The sequence below is a fragment of the Nymphalis io genome, chromosome 5 (assembly GCF_905147045.1).
Source record: "Nymphalis io chromosome 5, ilAglIoxx1.1, whole genome shotgun sequence".
NCBI classification, from domain to species: Eukaryota; Metazoa; Arthropoda; class Insecta; order Lepidoptera; family Nymphalidae; genus Nymphalis; species Nymphalis io.
The window spans coordinates 10972627-10992804 of NC_065892.1; the positions used below are offsets into that span (position 1 = coordinate 10972627).

Sequence of the window (20178 nt, forward strand, 5' to 3'; positions counted from 1 at the left end):
GATAAGTACGCCTACGCAATACGTCTTTTCAATTTGCATATCATGAGCTACGAGTACATTGGATACGATATCAGGTTTGCTATAGTAATCTGTTATGATTTTCTCTTAGACTAAGGTTTAATTTAAGTCGAAGGGCTCAGTGAAGCTCCTAGAATGTAAAAAGTTATGTTTTTAAATATCTTATTTATGGTTATTTATTTATTTATATTAAAATAAGTTTTATATCCATAAACTTGCATTGGAATCGTTAGATTGAACTCCGAAATTTGTTCAAAAAATAAATGAAGATTTTCGCTTATCATTGAGATTTCATAGAATTATTTATTGTTATGAAAATCAAATAAATCTATAATATAGCTTGTGTAAATATAGTTAAATATAATAAATAAATAAATAAATAAATAGTATAATATGTATAAATATATAGTTAAAGTAAACTTTTATCATATAAAATATTTTTCCTTGTTGCAGACGTGATACAATAACAACGACTTCGACGTCAAACTTCACCGACGGCATTTTAGTGAAAAGTGTAAAAATAAACAAATCAAAATGGCGGACGATATTTGAAATTAATTCAAAAACCGTTAACTAAATAAGACAAAATGTATAACAACGAAGACATGAAGATAGCATATAATTATTGCTAGGAGCTAAAAGGCTCTGAACTTTAATCCTCAAATTTCAATGCTAAATTACAGACTAGTGTCAACGCATTTTCTGAAACAGCCGTAACTTTTCTTCTGACGATAAAATATTTATAGACTGTTTGTGTCGTACCAATATGTGCCGGGATCGAGATATGCCGGTGCAAAGGAGCGACATCATCAAATAAATATTTATACGCATCGTCGAGGAGCCTAGTGTAGTGTACAGTTTTCCGGCAAAACGGCGCGCGAATTAGACGTACCGTTTCGTTTTGTTTCTTTCATTTTGTTTTACATCAAAGGATAAGCAATAGCCCTGTTATTTGTTGTTTTTTTGTGGATAATCTGAAAGGGTCTCGGCCGGACTCGGGACCCAACGCTACCCTGGCCAGTCGGAGCCGGCACAACATTTCCAGGATATTCGACTCTATTGTGGGCGCTGCGAGATATTGCATTGTAAGTGTGGCTTAAAATTAATTCTACCCTACAACATATCAGACTCTACGGAGCCATGTCTTGACCTACATGTTATTGTTTAATGTTAAATTCTTGACATCGTTTCATATAATTAATTTGGAACACAGCCAACCAACTAATAGACAAAGGTAACTTGTATCCGTGCATAAACACGCTGTATATTGTAGTACTTCAGTGTCAGAAATAATTTAATTTCAGAAACACGTTACGGCCGATCGCTTTTGGAAATTTGGGAATTTAATTTCGAGTTAAGGTTTAAAATCTGAAGCGAACATGGTTCTATTGGAAATTCATCAGGTACTTGTAAAAATCAAAGGCAGTGGAATTTCCATTCTTAGATTTTTATAAAACGTAGTAACATTACAATTTATTGCCAAAATAAAGTTTGCCAAAATAAAATTAACTGTACAATATGTTTATAGCTTTATATTCGCTTCGCATTGTTAAAATATTATGAGTTTACTGAAAAAAGGTAGAGGTTCTGAAGTGATAAGGTCTCAGTTCAGAGTTGATCTTTCAGTAGCCTTGCTTAATGTGTTGTAGGTCGACTTTGTAAAATATGTGAGAACGCTTAAATTTACATGAAATAGATTGGTCACACTTAGAGGTTTCGCTTTAGACAAAATTTTTATTGAATATGTACACTTGTACATTTAATTGTTAGAGCTATATACACGACCATCAAACCACATTCACAATCTGGACATTCCATTTATCGCAAGAGGCTTTACTATACACGTGGACATCTGACGGTTACCTATTTTGACACACTAATACATTCACATCTACACGTTAGGGTTACGGGCACGATTCCGAGTGCTCGAGCGAACATCGGGTTGTAATATCTGGGCTCGGGTGGCGTGCGCAGTGCTGCGAGCGTAACGAGGGTGAGAAGGAGAAGAAAGATATGGCGGCACCGGAGTGCGAACGAGAGGCGCGCAAGCGACGTGAGCGTCGAGACTCCGGTTGCGCACACGAGCGAAAAGAGCGCAGACCACACAGTGAGGAGCGGACGCCACCACCTCCACCACCTCCTCCACTACATGATCATAATCGGCTTGAGGTGAGATTTTTAGAGGTCTGGTTATTGGATACAATGATCTTTAATTGGTTGAATTAACTGATATTTAGAGATATGAATATTATGGTAACAACTGTTTGCAGTCGGAACGTCGAGCGGAACGCCTCTCCCGCGCTCGTCGTCCTCAGCATGGCGGTAAGCGGCGCCGAGCACCAACACGCTTGCCACGACAACCCAAAGAAAACGACTACGTCGTGTCACACACAGAAGAAATAAGAAGTGGCACACCACCAAATTTCGAATACGTGGTGCAGCAGAAACCAGAACGTTAGTAATCTACATATATTTTAAAAGCTATTATGATGGTAAGGACTTTTACAATCCGAATGGGTAAAGTACCCCACACTTATCACATCTACCGCCAAATATTAATTGTGGTTCGGTTTGAAGGGCCCAGGGACATAACATTTTTTCCCAAGGGTACACCTCCATATTGTAAAGGTGGTAATGTAAGGAATGGTTAATATAAAAATTTTACCTTCCAATAAAATTTGTATTATGTTTCCTAAGACGTCCGAAGTCCATTATGAGAGTACATCGTCTGATTTTCGCTGCAGGTCGCTAATTTCGCATACTTCCGTTTCCTAACTCGCGCCTACAGCGCCCCCTATACTCCTTACTGGAACTAAACTGACAAGCAAATACGAGCCACCAAATTTGTCATTGTTCGGCTCATAATGATGGATGTAGCCCCAGGAAGACATTATCTGGACTTCGGACATCTTAGGAAACTTAATACAAATTTTATTGGAAGGTAAAATTTTTATATTATGTGTTCCGGTCGACATTCGAAGTCCATTATGAGAGACGTGTTTGTTATCTCCTGGTGGCTTTGTATTTGTAATAAAATAATATCTATTTAAGACGCAACAATGTGATTCAGTATATTTAATTGAAACAAGGTATTAAGTACCTAATTTGAATTAATTGAATGTAAGCATATAATATTAACTACTGGATTTAAATCGACACAAATCAAATATTTTCCAATGAAATATTAAGATTTGGGACAAAAATACTAAGAGAGATTTCTCAGAAGTTATCTCTAATTTGATGTATTAATAATATGTTTTATATAGAACTTTCTAAAGGTAAGCTCATGTTGCTAGTTTCCTTTAGCTAAAATATCATTAATGTGGTAATTTTCTATCTAATTTAAAGATAAAACCGCTGCTCTACAACTTCCAGCTGAGGCCTGAATACCAGAATTTGCTAAAAGTCCTTTTATCCAACCATCGATCATCGCTGCAGTAGCCGGTTTAGTAGGGCATTTAGTTGCTAAAAATAGATTACTAATATTCCCTCTCATTTGCTGTGTCATATTCACTAAGAGTGCGTTGCCAGTATACTGCATCGATGTTTCGGTCAGGAGCAGCCACAAAGGTCCAACTTGATTATTGATACGAAGATGAATCATTTTTCGACCCAAATATGGGATAGTTAATGGAATTTACATTATTAATAAAATGGCCACTGTCAACATGCAAAATAGTAAGGTCATGTACTCTGCGACCCGAAGATAACAGCAAAATAGCTGCAGTGTGTCTGGATATTTGATATACACTATTTAAATCTATATTATAATTCTTTAAAAGACAAATAAAAATTCTTGCAACCCATATGGGTAATTTAGGAGGTGCAGACTTTGCCAAGGAAATAGCTTTGAGTATATGTTTTACTATTGGGCTCGACTCTATTTTTATATCCGATAGTTTCGCAAACGAATGCTATAACCGATTTATGAACAAGCATGCTTCGATTGGAGAGAACATGAGATAAATTTGCTGGTTCAGGTACACGATTTTCCTGACAAAACCTTACCCACTTATTCCAAATAGGCCCCTATTGTGCACTCTCTATTCTCTAACTCTCATAATCCGATGGGATGGCAATCCGATACGACCGGAAAGAGTTTACGCGCAGGACCAACGGCTTTACGTGCTTTCCGATGGCACGGGAGTGTACACACTTCCTACTTACAGACTCCGGGCTGCTACTAAGAATTTTCTGACAGAATACCCCAATGTATGTATATATATATATATCTTACTGTAAATTATCTGAAAGATATCGTGAGAAACTGTCTTATAGCCAGAATCTTTACCAAATGTCTGTTTTAACTTTTCATAGATAGAAGAAGCATTAAGCTGAACGTCCGATAAATTAAAAACGGCAGTATTAACGATATCGTTCTGTGATAAAAAGGCATTAGATAACGCAGCATAACTACATTCCATCTAGAACCAACGTAATGGACTGAAGGGGTCCTCCAGATGTCGAAGCTCCTCATTGACTCTTAGATCATCTGAATAAAAGAAGAAGAAGTTAAAATATTATTAACATGACTTACCAATTGTTGTGACAATAAGTCAAACCTTATCCAGATCCCGCAACCATTCACGTCCTTGGCATTTCCTTGGATTTCCTTCGTATTTATTTCCAAACGAATCCGATGAAATATCCGAAGAACTCGAACTACCCTCACTTAAAGCATGAGGCGCGATAACCACTTCACTCATTGTGGAGTGTTTGAGGTTTCAAGAACGGAAGATAAACAACACTTTTTTAAAATTAACTATCCACTTTTAATCTCGAAAGTTGATTATAATAATTAAAACTATTTTTATTTTAAACTATTAACGACTACTCTTGTGGAAAGACGACGCAACAATGACAAATTTAGTGGCTCGTAGTTGCTTGTCAGTTTAGTTCCAGTAAGGAGTATAGGGGGCGCTGTAGGCGAGAGTTAAGAAACGGAAGTAGCGAATTTAGCGACCTGCAGCATCAGACGATGGACTCTCATAATGGACTTCGGACGTCGACCGGAACACATAATATTTCTTACAGTGAAATTGTCTGCTGTCTGCCTACATATGTTAAATAAAACAAAAAAAAAACTATATATTTTGACGAATGATGTTAATAATTAAAAAGAAGTGAATTTACGTTAGTCGATGTAATGTACAGTGTGTGACAGCGAGCATTCCTACGTGGTGGCAGGAGACGTAGTGGAACATACGCGACGTGACGAGCGGAGTGAACCGCCGCGTCGCGCTCCGCCTAGCCCTGATCGACGGGTCGAAAAGATCAGCAAGAAGGTAAATAGAATTTATAAATAGTAAATATTACTGGTGGTGGGGCTTTGTGCAAGCTCGTCTGGGTAGGCACCACCCACTCATCAGATATTCTACCACAAAACAGCAATACTTGATATTGTTGTGTTTCGGTTTGAAGGGTGAGTGAGCCAGTATAATTTTACAGGCACAAGGGACATAAAATCTTAGTTCCCAAGGTTGGTGGTGCATTGGCTATAAGCGATGGTTGACATTTCTTACAATGCCAATGTCTAAGGGCGTTTGGTGACCACTTACTATCAGGTGGCCCATATGCTCGTCCACCTTCCTATTCTATAAAAAAAAAAGAATTATTATAGCTTTACATTTTAGCCATTAGATAGATTTTTAGAAATTACGAAATATCGGTTACATATTTTGTGTAAACTATAATTTAAGCTAGTTAATGGAAAGTGTTTTAAGCTAAGAAATTAAAATCAAAAGTAATTGCCTCGGAGCTGTTAATTATGTTACTTATAAGGCGTTCAGTATAATACAATTTCATCCGCTATGAATTTCATTAATCTGTTTTGTTTTTGGTTATATAACGTGGTAGGATTACTACGATATTTATACACATGTGACAAATGACACACTGCGCTATATTCACGTTTTGCTTAGCAATGATTAGTTTATTCGATGAACAAATACGATATTTGATTTAATTGTTTTTGGTTTCTGAAACACGATTACATTTCTGTAAAATTTGGTATGTAGGTAAATTTTCATTTAAAATAATAAATTGACTAAGTTATCAAGACTACACTGCTTAAATTTAAGAGAAAAAAATATAAAAAGTATGAAAAGCTTATGATCGGAACATATCTTAAAATAACTGTATAATCTTATTTAATTCTTCAATAGACTTAAGTAATAATAATAAAATAAAAGTTTGAGTGCATGCCAAAACTGGTACATAAAACCTATCATTCGTGCCATTGTTAATTCAATGTGACTGACATATAAAATATTTAATTAATTTTCAGATCAATAGTCTGAAGAAAAACATCGCTAAATATGAAAATGACTTTGAAACTCAAAACGGTCACACAATTACCCAAAGCGATCGTATGACTGATGTCCAACTAACTCGTATGTACGAAACGTTACGACACTTGCAATCAGAAAAGCGCTGTATTAAAGCGGATCCAGTGGAGTACGAGCTGAAAGTTCAAGCTGCAAAATTACAGAAAGAAAGAGACGACAAGCTGGATGCCGCGCTCAATAGCGATAAGCCGATGGCCGAAGTCGTTCGAGATATCGAAGAGGTCGGGTCACGTCTTACTCGTGTCGAGTGAATCTTTATTTTTTATTAATGATGACATTATCTATCACTAGTGCCACACCGCCGGTAATATTTTCAACAATATGAGACAAACTGATCTACGTCAATCTATACAATTTGGAATGGATTATGTAAAATGAGTCACACTCGTCAATTCCAGTGGGTGGAGTTCTGTCGCAAGGCCGGCGGGCGAGCGAGCGTGCCGGAGGCGAGCTGGTCGGCGGCGCAGCTGGCGGCGGAGAAGGCGTGCGTGCAGCGCGCGCTGCTGCGGCTCGAGGCGGCGCGCGGCCGCCCGCCCGCGCACTCGGCCGAGCGCGGCGCCGCGCGACACCTGTACGAGCGGTACCGCGCCGTCAAGCGGGCGCTGGCCACCTTCCGCCCCGATGCTGTGAGTTGGTCGACTTATCTCGGCGATCGAGTTTTTAAGTGACCGTTCTGGACTTGAACATTCGACATTCCACGACATCGTTGTTAATGTTAATGTAATCGAATTTACTACTTTTGTGTAATAAATGTTTAAAAATATGTAGATAATCTGCGGAACGAACGGCGAGTTGGCCACCATACACGAACACGAGACCATGCTCTTCAACACGAGCGTCGATAGTTCGAGCGACTCCCAGGAGAAGCAGTCCGATCCTTCGCAGGTCCGTTAAACGTTTTCTGTGTATGTGTGTGTAGCTGGCGATACGTACGTTTTCTTATCGTTTGTAAAATAAAAAATATGAACTTTGATAAAAGATAGACGACTCGGGAACGGAAGGAATTTTATTTGTTTCAATTTATACTTTCAGGAAACTGTAGAGACGCCTCTCCAATCTCCACCGACTCGTGAGGGTGCCGAGGAGATGCCGTCCTCGACATCGTCGGCCAAATCTGCCACCACTAGTGAAGAGGCGCCTCCATCCAATGAAGGCTTACATTGCCTTGGATTAGAAGATCTAGTTAGAGCGCTTGGTGAAGCTAAACTACAAAAGCTAGTAAGTGTTAAGTCTATTGCTATACCGACTACTTCCGAAAATCTTGCGTTGAATCCACGTTCGAATTCTAGGACCATTCACCTTAGTTAAAATAATCTATGTGATAGACCGATAAAAATATTATTTAACAGGTACTTCGTCGCAGCATCAAAGAATATGAAGTTAATTTTGAACTTCAAAACAGCAGGAAAGTTCAAACGGATGACAAGAAAATACGCGAAGAGGAATACCAACGGTACAAAGCTGTTAAAGCAAGAATAAAGCTTATCAACGCGCTTATAAATAAACAGAAAACATTGAATAAATCTTAATTACTATTTCACTAGTACGTAAAAACGCTTTATACCTTTTTTTAAATATGTTTTACAACAGTTTCGGATATATTGGAGTATTGTGTCATCCTGTTAAAAGTTAATGATCGAGTCACTTTTTCTAAGGTACAAGGTTAAAAAGTTGTATATACTCGCATGAACACTCGTGACAAAAAAAGTAATAATTTCAGCATCTATTTAAACCTCAAGTTAAAGAGGATGCCAGTTCTTACGCTTTAACTCTTGTAAAAATAATTTACATTGTAGGTACACGTAGGAGGTACATTATGGTTACAGGTATATATATTATGGTACATCTTAACTTTTCAATTTATGCGATACATGACTTTTTGTGTAATATTATTAACAGTTCGTGTAATTAGAAATTTATTCTTAGTAAGAATGGATGCTTCTGATTGATGGATTGCGAACAAACAGTTCAACTCTGAATGTTTGAGAATAAATATTGTGCTTTCGTTGTTTTTTTGTAATAGATTGTACTAATCACGTTGGAAGTTTTTCCCAGTGCCAAAAGTTCAACAATCAATTAATAATTTATTAGTCTAATTTATAAAATAGAAACATGTTCGTTACAGAAAACAACATCTTCATGTACATAAATAAAATTTGAGACATTATAATATCTAAAAAAATGAAACAGTTAAATGTTCTAAGTTTTAAAATACTTTGTAAAATCTTATTAATCGTATGTGAATTAATCATACATTCATCAGATAATTCAAAGATTACAGACAAAACAGGTGTAGCCTACTAAAGTATAACGAATAAACAAAATTTAGAATTAGCGTAACTGGTGATATTATTTTCTTTTAAAGTTGCTGTAATCAGCTTTGTCTATGAATTAATCTATTTCGGCTTGAATTTTTTATATACTAATAGTAAAAATCGCTAAATTGATTGACGTGACGAATTAAATAGTTATCAAACATTGTAAATAATTCATATAGATTCCATTTAAAATGAATTTGAATATATTGATACAAGTTTTATTAATAGTGAGGTCCAGTGTGTGATCCTATGTTCGTCACACGCTAATAATATTATTCTAACGCTGAATATTACTTTACAGGGGTAATGTAAATAAGCGCGTCGTATTTAAAAGCACTACGTAAGACAAAAGTTTCTCGCGGGTTATGACCCCTTACAGCCAGGTGGTCCATTTGCCTTCCTGCTGTCAATAAGAACGTCTTGATGATAGATCTTGTACGTATTTTCATGAATCCTTGTATTGCAATGTTAGCTTTTTACAGAGTGTATATAATAATTTACGTATTAAAAGCGGTATACATTATTATTTATTGTACAACTTACAATTGTATATACATATAGTAAAATATCCTTGGATCTTCGATCACTAATGAGAACTGTTCTTATTAGTGATCGAAGCCTTGTATGTATAAAGTTATGCCTAATTACTGCTAACAAATTAATTTAAATAAAAAAAAAATCTCCAATAGTCGATTTTTTAACGATACGATAACAATTGCAAAGTGTATATTTAACCATTATACATCATAAGGCAATTTATTAATAACTTTGTACCTAATTTTTGGTAACCTCAAGAGAAAAACTAAAATGTTTGAATATAAACTGTTATCACGTCACTTTTATCTAAAAAAAGATTTTTATATTAGTGTTTAAGAATCGCTTGTCACTTAAAGCGAAAATCCGTCGCCGACTTACAGACTTGTAGGTACTCGTAAAATGTTTGTCTTGTATATTGTTAGTTCGTTGGGTGGATTAATTAATATACAGACAAAATTCTATAAAGAAGCTTTTGAGAAATCGTAATCTTAACCACATATTGTAGACTAATTATGATCTAATATTGGCGTAAGTCTGCCGAAGAAAATTCATATTAATTATCGTTGAGAGTGCGCACATTTATGTAAAATTTAACAAATGAAAATGTATACAGACAAAAACTAAATGTACGATAAAATGTTCAATGTGCGGTGAGCACAATTTGTGGTATAATAATATACATGTACAAGAAATTACATGTTCTCTTGCTCGATAATACGAATGAATTCATATTATATATTATTCGTCACATACGAATAAATTTGTGAAATTATTCGGATTCATGTAAGAGATATTTATTATTGTTATAAGAACATTGAGTCGTTTCAAATCAATTTGCTAACCATTAAAAGTGTTACAATGTTTTCTAATAATCAAATAAGCACTAAATGCAATGAATGCAGATGATGTTTAATTGTAAGGCTAAATGGTAATTTAATGGCTTTACTTTTAAATAAAATATTCTAAGAAATTTATACACTTCGAATATCTTTCAGACTTACTTTTCATATTTTTCAAAATCATCATTAACTTTAACAATTCACATCATAATGAGTTCAACATATTGGAACTTTCATATTATGTTTGAATCATTTTGGCTCATTAATATTATTTAAATGTTTGTTTAGATCTTAGTTATCAAATCTAATTGGTGTGGACACCCATGTTGTATTTCATACACATACTTATAAGGATCTGTCCCGAAAACGTCGTGTACCTTTCTAAATTAAGATTTCTTATTCGTAGTACTCATTATGTTATTTCTAATGTTTCTAATTTTATTTATATTTAATAAAACTTTTATTTTTCTCTGAAAGAGAAAGTAAATTTTAAATATTTCTAGTAATAAGTGATTACCTGTGATTTATATTATCGTAATGAATCTTGTGCGACAAGACTTTGTTTTTTATTGATGTTGTAGTGAGATTTACTTACTTTAAAATATTAATTTGTTTGATTATTAAATATATTTTCATTGAATAAACTATTTAACTAAAAAGACTTTTTGTCTTAACATCATGTTTGTGGTTGGTCAAAATGATAATTAGTCTATTCTCGTGTTAGGTTGATCTCCATTTGAATAATTTGCTTAAAATATTTTTGTTACATTTATATAAAAATACTTTTATGTAGAATACGATCTATTTACTAGTAATAAATAAAGATATAAATAATTTTTTTCATCGCCTGGAATTGTGAAATCGACGAAAAGGATAAAGGTAGGTACTTACCATGAAAGTGAATTTCGAGAAAAACGTTTTGTAACGTCTCGATTTTTATTCCGCTCGCTGGTATTAACTGAACATAAGCAATTATTGTATTAAGAATAACAATAGTGTAAAGCAAAACAACGTATTAGCTTGCTTAATTTGCGTAGATATATGTCTTAGAGTAAAAAAATCTTCTGAGCATATTATTTTTACACTTTATTATTAACATTTAGACTAAGGAAATCAACAACTTAACTAGCGGGTGGTGATAATAATCGTTTCGTATACGCATCTTCCAATTTGGTCCAGACATTTTATATTATAAGACAAAGAAAAATCAACTGTTCGGGTAATGATCGTTGTAAAGTTGAACATAATTATTGTAAAATTATGTACTTAATATTTATTGCAATATAGTATATACAATGGCATGTAGCGTTCCATCAATTTTATTATTGGATGTTCAAAATAAAACATTACAGTGATATTGTATTTTTACTTTTGTTAACTTACCTACCTTTTTATTAACTCATATATATAAAAATATCAATGATAATCTGTAAAAAAAAGTTTACTATATAGCTATAATAAAAAAAAAACAATTTATTCATATTTTTTTTATACTTAAAGGCATTTTGTAAGGATGGTCACTGTGGTAATTTCTATACCGCTCATCGTGACTTTTGTCACAGATTATATTGTCAATGTCATACAAAATTATATGTTTAAATTGAGTTTTGTTTAATTCGGAAAACTAAATAAAACGCTTTATATCAATAAAAGTTTATTCAAATTCACGTCGATTAGTTTAGTACTCTGGTGGAGGCGGGGGTGGCGATGACTTAAATTTATCTATTAAGTATTCCGAGGGTAAAAAGAACTGTTCGAAAGACTTGTGAGCACCCAGCGAAGACTTCATGAGATATCTTTCTCGTAAAATACCACTAGTTGTGACTCTCTTTAAATTGTCTTTGTTCGTGTCATTATTACTCGTAGGAATGTAATTCTCTATAACTTCTTCACTTGATTCGTCGTAATTAGGTCGGCAGTCAACAAAAGCGAGCACTAACATGATAACAGTCAAATAGCACAGCACTGCGTTTGGTTTAAAACAATTAAAATTATTTAAGAACATAGTTATAACAAAATACATCGTAACTGCGTCCTCGTCAATTATTTCTCTACTTATCGCTGTTTAGTTCAAATGAATATTTGTATCCAATTTGTAAATATAATTATAACCAATAAAATACTGATATTATTCACAGAATTAGTCTAATGACGGTGATTGGTGGAATCGTACTGCAATATATTTCTTATCTCATTCTGTCGGCTAATTAATTGATATATTAAATTAAAATTATCCTTATTATTTGAGAAATTTAAATAAAACTAGTCATACTGCTTATTCACTGACTTAAATGAAACTATTGTTTCGTTAATTTTGTCATTAAATCGTAATACTAGGATGAAAATAATTTGGAAGTCATTGATAACACGCCTAATTTAATAATTGAAAAAGTAAATAAAACCAATTTCAGTAAAGGTTGTTTTGTGCGGTACTATAAGTACAATCAATCAACAGACAATCGTTGTCCACTGCTGAACATAGGCCTCTCCCAAGGTGCGCCAAAGCTCCCTGTCCTCCGCCTTCCGCATCCAGTTGGTGCCCGCCACCTTCTTAAGGTCGTCGGTCCACCTGGCTGGAGGGCGCCCTACGCTGCGCTTGCCGATTCGCGGTCTCCACTCTAGGACTCGTCTGCTCCAACGGCCATCGGTCCTACGACATACGTGACCAGCCCACTGCCACTTTAGCCTGCTAATTTTGCAAGCTATGTCGGTGACTCCGGTTCTTTTCCGGATAATCTCATTTCTGATCTTATCCTTCAAAGATACTCCGAGCATAGCTCGCTCCATAGCACGCTGAGCGACTTTGAATTTGTGGACTAGTCCCGCAGTTAGTGTCCACGTTTCGGCACCGTATGTCATGGCAGGTAAGACGCATTGGTTGAAGACTTTCGTCTTCAAACATTGCGGTATAGACGACTTGAGGACTTGACGAAGGTTGCCAAATGCTGCCCATCCCAAGCGAATTCTTCGATCGGCTTCCTTCTCGAAGTTGTTCCTACCGACTTGTGTTATCTGTCCTAGGTAGGTATATTCACTAATAACTTCGAGAGTTTTCCCCTCGACGTTTATCGGTCCCGGCACGACATGCTTATTGAACATGACCTTGGTCTTGTCCAAGTTCATACCGAGACCGACACACCGGGAAGACTCGCCTAGGCTACGCAGCATTTCGGTGAGTTGTTCCAGCGACTCTGCTATGATGACGATATCGTCGGCAAATCGAAGGTGTGAGATGTACTCGCCGTTTACATTGACTCCATACCTAGTCCAATCCAGCGTTTTGAAAGCGTCTTCCAACGCGTTGGTGAACAGTTTCGGGGATATTACATCCCCCTGTCTCACCCCTCTGCGCAGTTGGATCGCCTTCGTCTTACAGTCCTGGATGTGGACAGTCATTGTAGCGGCGTTGTACAGACATCTCAGTACCTCGATATATCTCCAATCGATATGACATCTCTGCAATGAGTCGAGCACTGCCCAGGTTTCGATGGAGTCGAAGGCTTTCTCGTAGTCCACAAATGCCATACACAGCGGCTGATTGTACTCTTCGGTCTTCTGCACAATCTGCCGAACAGTATGGATGTGGTCCACGGTGCTGTAGCCTGATCGAAAGCCAGCTTGCTCTGGGGGCTGGAACTCGTCAAGTCGTCTGGCGAGACGGTTCGTGACGACTCTTGAGAACAGCTTATACACGTGACTCAGGAGGGAGATTGGTCTGTAGTTTTTCGAGAGGGTTTTATCACCTTTCTTGAAAAACAGTACCACCTCACTCCCGCTCCACTTTTCCGGGGTCTTGCCATGTTGGATGACGGAATTAAAGAGGCTTGCTAGCTCTTTCAGGACCGGAGTCCCGCCTGCCTTAAGCAACTCTGTTGTGATTCCGTCATCTCCCGGAGCTTTGTTGTTTTTAAGCTGTTCTAGAGCCGCCCTAATCTCTCCTTGGTCAACGACCGGGAGCTCCACGGAGTAATGGCGCATAAGAGGGGCGCGCTGGTCATCAATACTGATTCCCACGGGTTTATCCGATCTTGAAGAGAACAACTGCCCATAAAAACTCTCTACTTTTCCGACAATCTCAGGCCTAGAGGTAACGACCCCACCATTTTCAGTTTTAAGTTTTGTCAGACGCGGCCTCCCAAACTTGCGAGCGAACACTTTCGATCCCCGATTTTGCTCAATCGCAGCCTTGATGGCACGGGTATTGGAGCGTCGGAGATCGCGTCGCGTCAGCGTTTTTATTATTCGATTTAAGGCCTTATCTGACAAAAACGATGGTAGTTCTCGTCATTTTCTCATGAGCTCGAGTGTCTCAGCAGAGAGTTTTGGTGCGTTGTCTCTTCTCTGTGGCGGAAAACACTTGCGGGATGTGTTTTGCAGTATTTTGACCAGCGTGTCGGTTCTCTCATCAATGCTGCTTATGGTTTCCAACGCGGTGAATTGATTTTGAAGTTCCATTTGGAACTTTTCGGAGCCTTGAGCAGCTTGGAGCATGGTAGGTCGGAGAGTAGACCTCATCATTCTCGATCTTTCGGCTTTTAAGTTGATATTTAGAGCCTCGAACCAAGCGGTGATCACTTCCGGTATTAAACCTGTTGATCACTGAAACATCTCTAATAATGTGCCTTTTATTCGAAATGATAAACTATAAGTACAGACAGTCAGAATTTATTTTGTCTCAGTGATATTTGTTTTGTTTATAATATTTTACGGATCAAAGTAAAAAAAAAACCCCTTTGCGACTCTGTGACAAACGGTCAAAGATTATCTGGGTATATTATATAATTATGTGTTTGGAACCTTCGTCACATCGGAGTAGTCATAATATGTAACTGTTATTTCTTTTGTACTCAAACTATATATTAAATATTGCTTAAACATTTAATGAATTAATTAATTATCATTTATATTTGAACACTATGACTATTATTCACATTCACTGGTCATGGTCATTCACTATCATGGTCATTCACTATCATTCACATTCACTGGTCCTGTCATTCACTGGTGGTAGGGCTTTGTACAAGCTCGTCTGGGTAGGTACCACCCACTCATTAGATATTCTACCGGAAAACAGCAGTAACGGGGTATTTTTGTGTTCCGGTTTGAAGGGTGTAAGTGAGCCAGTGTATTACAGGCAAGGGACATAACATCTTAGTTCCCAAGGTTGGTGGCGCATCGGCGATGTAAGCGATGGTTAACATTTTTTACAATGCCAATGTCTATGGGCGTTGGTGACCACTTACCATTAGGTGGCCTATATGCTCATCCGCCTACCTATACTATAATTTTTTTTTAATAAAGATCAAATTTTGATTTACAAACATGTTTTGGTAAAATTATGGATCATATTTTACATCTATATATAAACTACTAAATCTATAATCAATTTGTTTTTCAAATGATTATCAGATACATTTTCATTAAATAAAATATTAACGTCTAACACAAAAAGTAATAAGAACTGTTTTCTAGTCAAGAGTATCCTCGAATTGCATGCATGTATAGACACAGAACAGCACAGTCTTCGATGTTATGGACTAATTTCTTAGTATACACATACTAAGGAATACCTAGAAACTTTGTTTTCTAGAATGTTGCGACATGTTTAAACCAAATGTTAATATGGAAGACGTCACACAGCCGCAGTCGCAGCCGCACCCGACGGGAAGGCAACCGGAGGGTGTAAGTGCCAAGCGACGCGTTGTGTTCTATCTTCCATGTCAAACACACGGCTAACTCAAACAGGCGGAGGGATGAGGTTCGTCGCGCTCGACGTGACCCTAAATTTATAATTATTTACAAAATGGGATGCCGAGATGGCCTAGTGGTAAGAACGCGTGAATCTTAACCGATGATCGTGGGTTCAAACCCGGGCAAGCACCACTGAATTTTCATGTGCTTAATTTGTGTTTATAATTCATCTCGTGCTTAACGGTGAAGGAAAACATCGTGAGGAAACCTGCATGTGTCTAATTTCATTGAAATTCTGCCACTTGTGTATTCTACCAACCCGCATTGGAGCAGCGTGGTGGAATAAGCTCCAAACCAAGGGAGAGGAGGCCTTAGCCCAGCAGTGGGACATTAACAGGCTGTTACTGTACTGTACAAAATGGGATAATGACACAGTGGTTAACACATCCACTTTGTTGAAGAATTGGCGATCAACGGTCAATCCATGTGTTTTATCTACTGGGCTATGTCAGTTGTCTTGTCTTATGATTGATTTGTTTTCATATATTACGGAATTCCTTCATATAATATGAAATACCATATTCAACTAAGCCAATTGCCTGTTGTTTTAGCCTTTTCCATCCTCTTGTTTCTATGAACAATTTTATGCATATAAAGTTATTAAATATTTCATTTTCTCTCATCTATTATTATCCTGCAAGTTATTAAGGTAAGTTAGAGTAATTGTTATTAAGGTGAATTAGAGTAGTAGTTCCCAACTCACACTAACTTATTTACACATTTAAGTAATTCGCTAGCTCTTTGTTATAACTACTTTGTAATTATCCCATTGCTTCTTTATTTTTACACATATTCACAAACCCTCATAGAATCATATTTTAAAATATTATATGGATCTGTATAATAAATAAATAATATTATTCATAGAGTTTAGTTTGTAATGTAAATAATACAGTGAACGCAAGTCATATTAAGATTCATATATTTGAATGGGAATGCCTATAATTGTCTGGAAAAAAATCTTGTATAATTTAAGGTTGCATTTCTCAAGCCTCGCAAAAATTACTTCGAAATTAAAATTACTTTGAAACAACTGAATTACTGAATTAAATTATTTTAAAACCAAAACTTAACTTATATTCTACTTGTAGTAGTTATGTATATTTCAATCAATCAATCAATCAACAGCCAATCGTTGTCCACTGCTGAACATAGGCCTCTCCCAAGGTGCGCCAAAGCTCCCTGTCCTCCGCCTTCCGCATTCAGTTGGTGCCCGCCACCTTCTTAAGGTCGTCGGTCCACCTGGCTGGAGGGCGCCCTACGCTGCGCTTGCCGATTCGCGGTCTCCACTCTAGGACTCGTCTGCTCCAACGGCCATCGGTCCTACGACATACGTGACCAGCCCACTGCCACTTCAGCCTGCTAATTTTGCAAGCTATGTCGGTGACTCCGGTTCTTTTCCGGATAATCTCATTTCTGATCTTATCCTTTAAAGATACTCCGAGCATAGCTCGCTCCATAGCACGCTGAGCGACTTTGAATTTGTGGACTAGTCCCGCAGTTAGTGTCCACGTTTCGGCACCGTATGTCATGGCAGGTAAGACGCATTGGTTGAAGACTTTCGTCTTCAAACATTGCGGTATAGACGACTTGAGGACTTGACGAAGGTTGCCAAATGCTGCCCATCCCAAGCGAATTCTTCGATCGGCTTCCTTCTCGAAGTTGTTCCTACCGATTTGTATAATCTGTCCTAGGTAGGTATATTCACTAACAACTTCGAGAGGTTTCCCCTCGACGTATATCGGTCCCGGCACGACATGCCTATTGAACATGACCTTGGTCTTGTCCAAGTTCATGCCGAGACCGACACACCGGGAAGACTCGCCTAGGCTACGCAGCATTTCGGTGAGTTGTTCCAGCGACTCTGCTATGATGACGATATCGTCGGCAAATCGAAGGTACTCGCCGTTTACATTGACTCCATACCTAGTCCAATCCAGCGTTTTGAAAACGTCTTCCAACGCGTTGGTGAACAGTTTCGGGGATATTACATCCCCCTGTCTCACCCCTCTGCGCAATTGGATCGCCTTCGTCTTACAGTCCTGGATGTGGACAGTCATTGTAGCGGCGTTGTACAGACATCTCAGTACCTCGATATATCTCCAATCGATATGACATCTCTGCAATGAGTCGAGCACTGTCCAGGTTTCGATGGAGTCGAAGGCTTTCTCGTAGTCCACAAATGCCATACACAGCGGCTGATTGTACTCTTCGGTCTTCTGCACAATCTGCCGAACAGTATGGATGTGGTCCACGGTGCTGTAGCCTGATCGAAAGCCGGCTTGCTCTGGGGGCTGGAACTCGTCAAGTCGTCTGGCGAGACGGTTCGTGACGACTCTTGAGAACAGCTTATACACGTGACTCAGGAGGGAGATTGGTCTGTAGTTTTTCAAGAGGGTTTTATCACCTTTCTTGAAAAACAGTACCACCTCACTCCCGCTCCACGTTTCCGGGGTCTTGTCATGTTGGATGACGGAATTAAAGAGGCTTGCTAGCTCTTTCAGGACCGGAGTCCCGCCTGCCTTAAGCAACTCTGTTGTGATTCCGTCATCTCCCGGAGATTTGTTGTTTTTAAGCTGTTCTAGAGCCGCCCTAATCTCTCCTTGGTCAACGACCGGGAGCTCCTCGGAGTAATGGCGCATAAGAGGGGCGCGCTGGTCATCAATACTGATTCCCATGGGTTTATCCGATCTTGAAGAGAACAACTGCCCATAAAACCTCTCTACTTCTCCGATAATCTCAGGCCTAGAGGTAACGACCCCACCATTTTCAGTTTTAAGTTTTGTCAGACGCGGCCTCCCAAACTTGCGAGCGAACACTTTCGATCCCCGATTTTGCTCAATCGCAGCCTTGATGGCACGGGTATTGGAGCGTCGGAGATCGCGTCGCGTCAGCGTTTTTATTGTTCGGTTTAAGGCCTTATCTGACAAAAACGATGGTAGTTCTCGTCGTTTTCTCATGAGCTCGAGTGTCTCAGCAGAGAGTTTTGGTGCGTTGTCTCTTCTCTGTGGCGGAAAACACTTGCGGGATGTGTTTTGCAGTATTTTGACCAGCGTGTCGGTTCTCTCATCAATGCTGCTTATGGTTTCCAACGCGGTGAATTGATTTTGAAGTTCCATTTGGAACTTTTCGGAGCCTTGAGCAGCTTGGAGCATGGTAGGTCGGAGAGTAGACCTCATCATTCTCGATCTTTCGGCTTTTAAGTTGATATTTAGAGTGCCTCGAACCAAGCGGTGATCACTTCCGGTATTAAACCTGTTGATCACTGAAACATCTCTAAATATGTGCCTTTTATTCGAGATGATAAAGTCTATCTCGTTCCTTGTCACGTTATCGGGGCTTCGCCAGGTCCACTTCCTCTGAGGCTTCTTTTGAAAGAAAGAATTCATCAAAAAAAGCCCCTGCGCTTCGAGAAAGTTTACCAGCATTTGCCCCCTGATTTCTGCAGCCCAAGCCGTAAGGTCCGACTTTCGATTCACCGCTATCTTGTACTCCCACTTTAGCATTAAAGTCTCCCATAACAACATTGTAGTGGGCCCTCGAGGTGTCGTTGAGGGCCTTTGCGATGTCCTCGTACATCGCTTCGACCACATCATCAGAGTATGTCGAAGTTGGTATATTTAGTCAAAGTGTATTTAATATGCTGTGTATAAGATTGATTTCAAAAAGCAGAATTCGAATTTTAATCGTTCACGCTGCTACATTAAAGTTTACTAGTTGTTAAAGTATGAATTCCCTCATCATTATTTTTCTCAGGATATCCTCGCTCCGTTAGTATCAGGTAATTGTGTATTTAATTTCCGCTCTTAAAAATCAATTAAATTGCGACTTAAATCTTTACTTTAGTCAAGTTAATACTAAATACTAATCTTTTAATTAGATTTTCAAATTTCCATACACATCGTGTATGGAATGTAAATTTTAATTAGCAAATTTCCATACAATGACCCATTTTTTAGAATACGCCCTGCAATTATAAATATAATAGGTGTAACAGGATAAATGACCTTTTTTTTAACGCTGGAACAACGCATTACGCGTTTTCAATTTCCAAGGTGCCGAGTGCGCCTCGAACATCGGAATACCCACTAAAAATCCACCGGTACCCTTTTCGTCTTAACGAAGAGTGCCACGGGATCATTTAGGCATGCTACCGTGACAGGATAATTGACCTTCAATAATCTCGATTTCTAAACTAAGCTAATTTAGCATTACGAAAATACTTTATACCTTTTATTTATCTCACACACAAGAAAAGGGCAGTAGTATTTTCTTAGTATTCCCGTTAAAAAGATATTAATACTAATTATGGTAAACAATATTTACTACATTCATAAAAAGTAATTATGATAAATAACGTATTCTGAG

The 20178-nt window shown here is 37.8% G+C and overlaps 1 protein-coding gene across 3 annotated transcripts; it reads left to right on the forward strand.

The window, feature by feature from the left end:
* Positions 1-590: 590 nt before the first annotated feature.
* Positions 591-11410, forward strand: LOC126768654 (protein FAM13A-like). 3 transcript variants are annotated; one of them, XM_050486882.1, is made up of 10 exons: positions 591-1103; positions 1323-1421; positions 1921-2187; positions 2289-2472; positions 5173-5303; positions 6305-6586; positions 6764-6991; positions 7134-7250; positions 7398-7583; positions 7715-11410. In XM_050486882.1, exons 2-10 carry the CDS (start codon positions 1398-1400, stop codon positions 7892-7894), a joined length of 1599 nt encoding a protein of 532 aa, XP_050342839.1. In that variant the 5' UTR covers positions 591-1103; positions 1323-1397; the 3' UTR covers positions 7895-11410. The 3 variants fall into 3 exon arrangements, with proteins under 3 accessions (XP_050342839.1, XP_050342840.1, XP_050342841.1); XM_050486883.1 differs by lacking the exon at positions 1323-1421; XM_050486884.1 differs by lacking the exon at positions 1323-1421 and having other exon boundaries at positions 1993-2187.
* Positions 11411-20178: the final 8768 nt, after the last annotated feature.

Bases quoted from the DNA above. Each gene is read 5' to 3' on its own strand.
- LOC126768654 (XM_050486882.1), top strand. From the start codon at position 1,398: ATGGTTCTATTGGAAATTCATCAG. The intron at 2,473-5,172 runs GTTAGTAATCTA...TGTAATGTACAG, and splicing joins GGTGCAGCAGAAACCAGAAC to TGTGTGACAGCGAGCATTCC. The intron at 5,304-6,304 runs GTAAATAGAATT...ATTAATTTTCAG, and splicing joins TCGAAAAGATCAGCAAGAAG to ATCAATAGTCTGAAGAAAAA.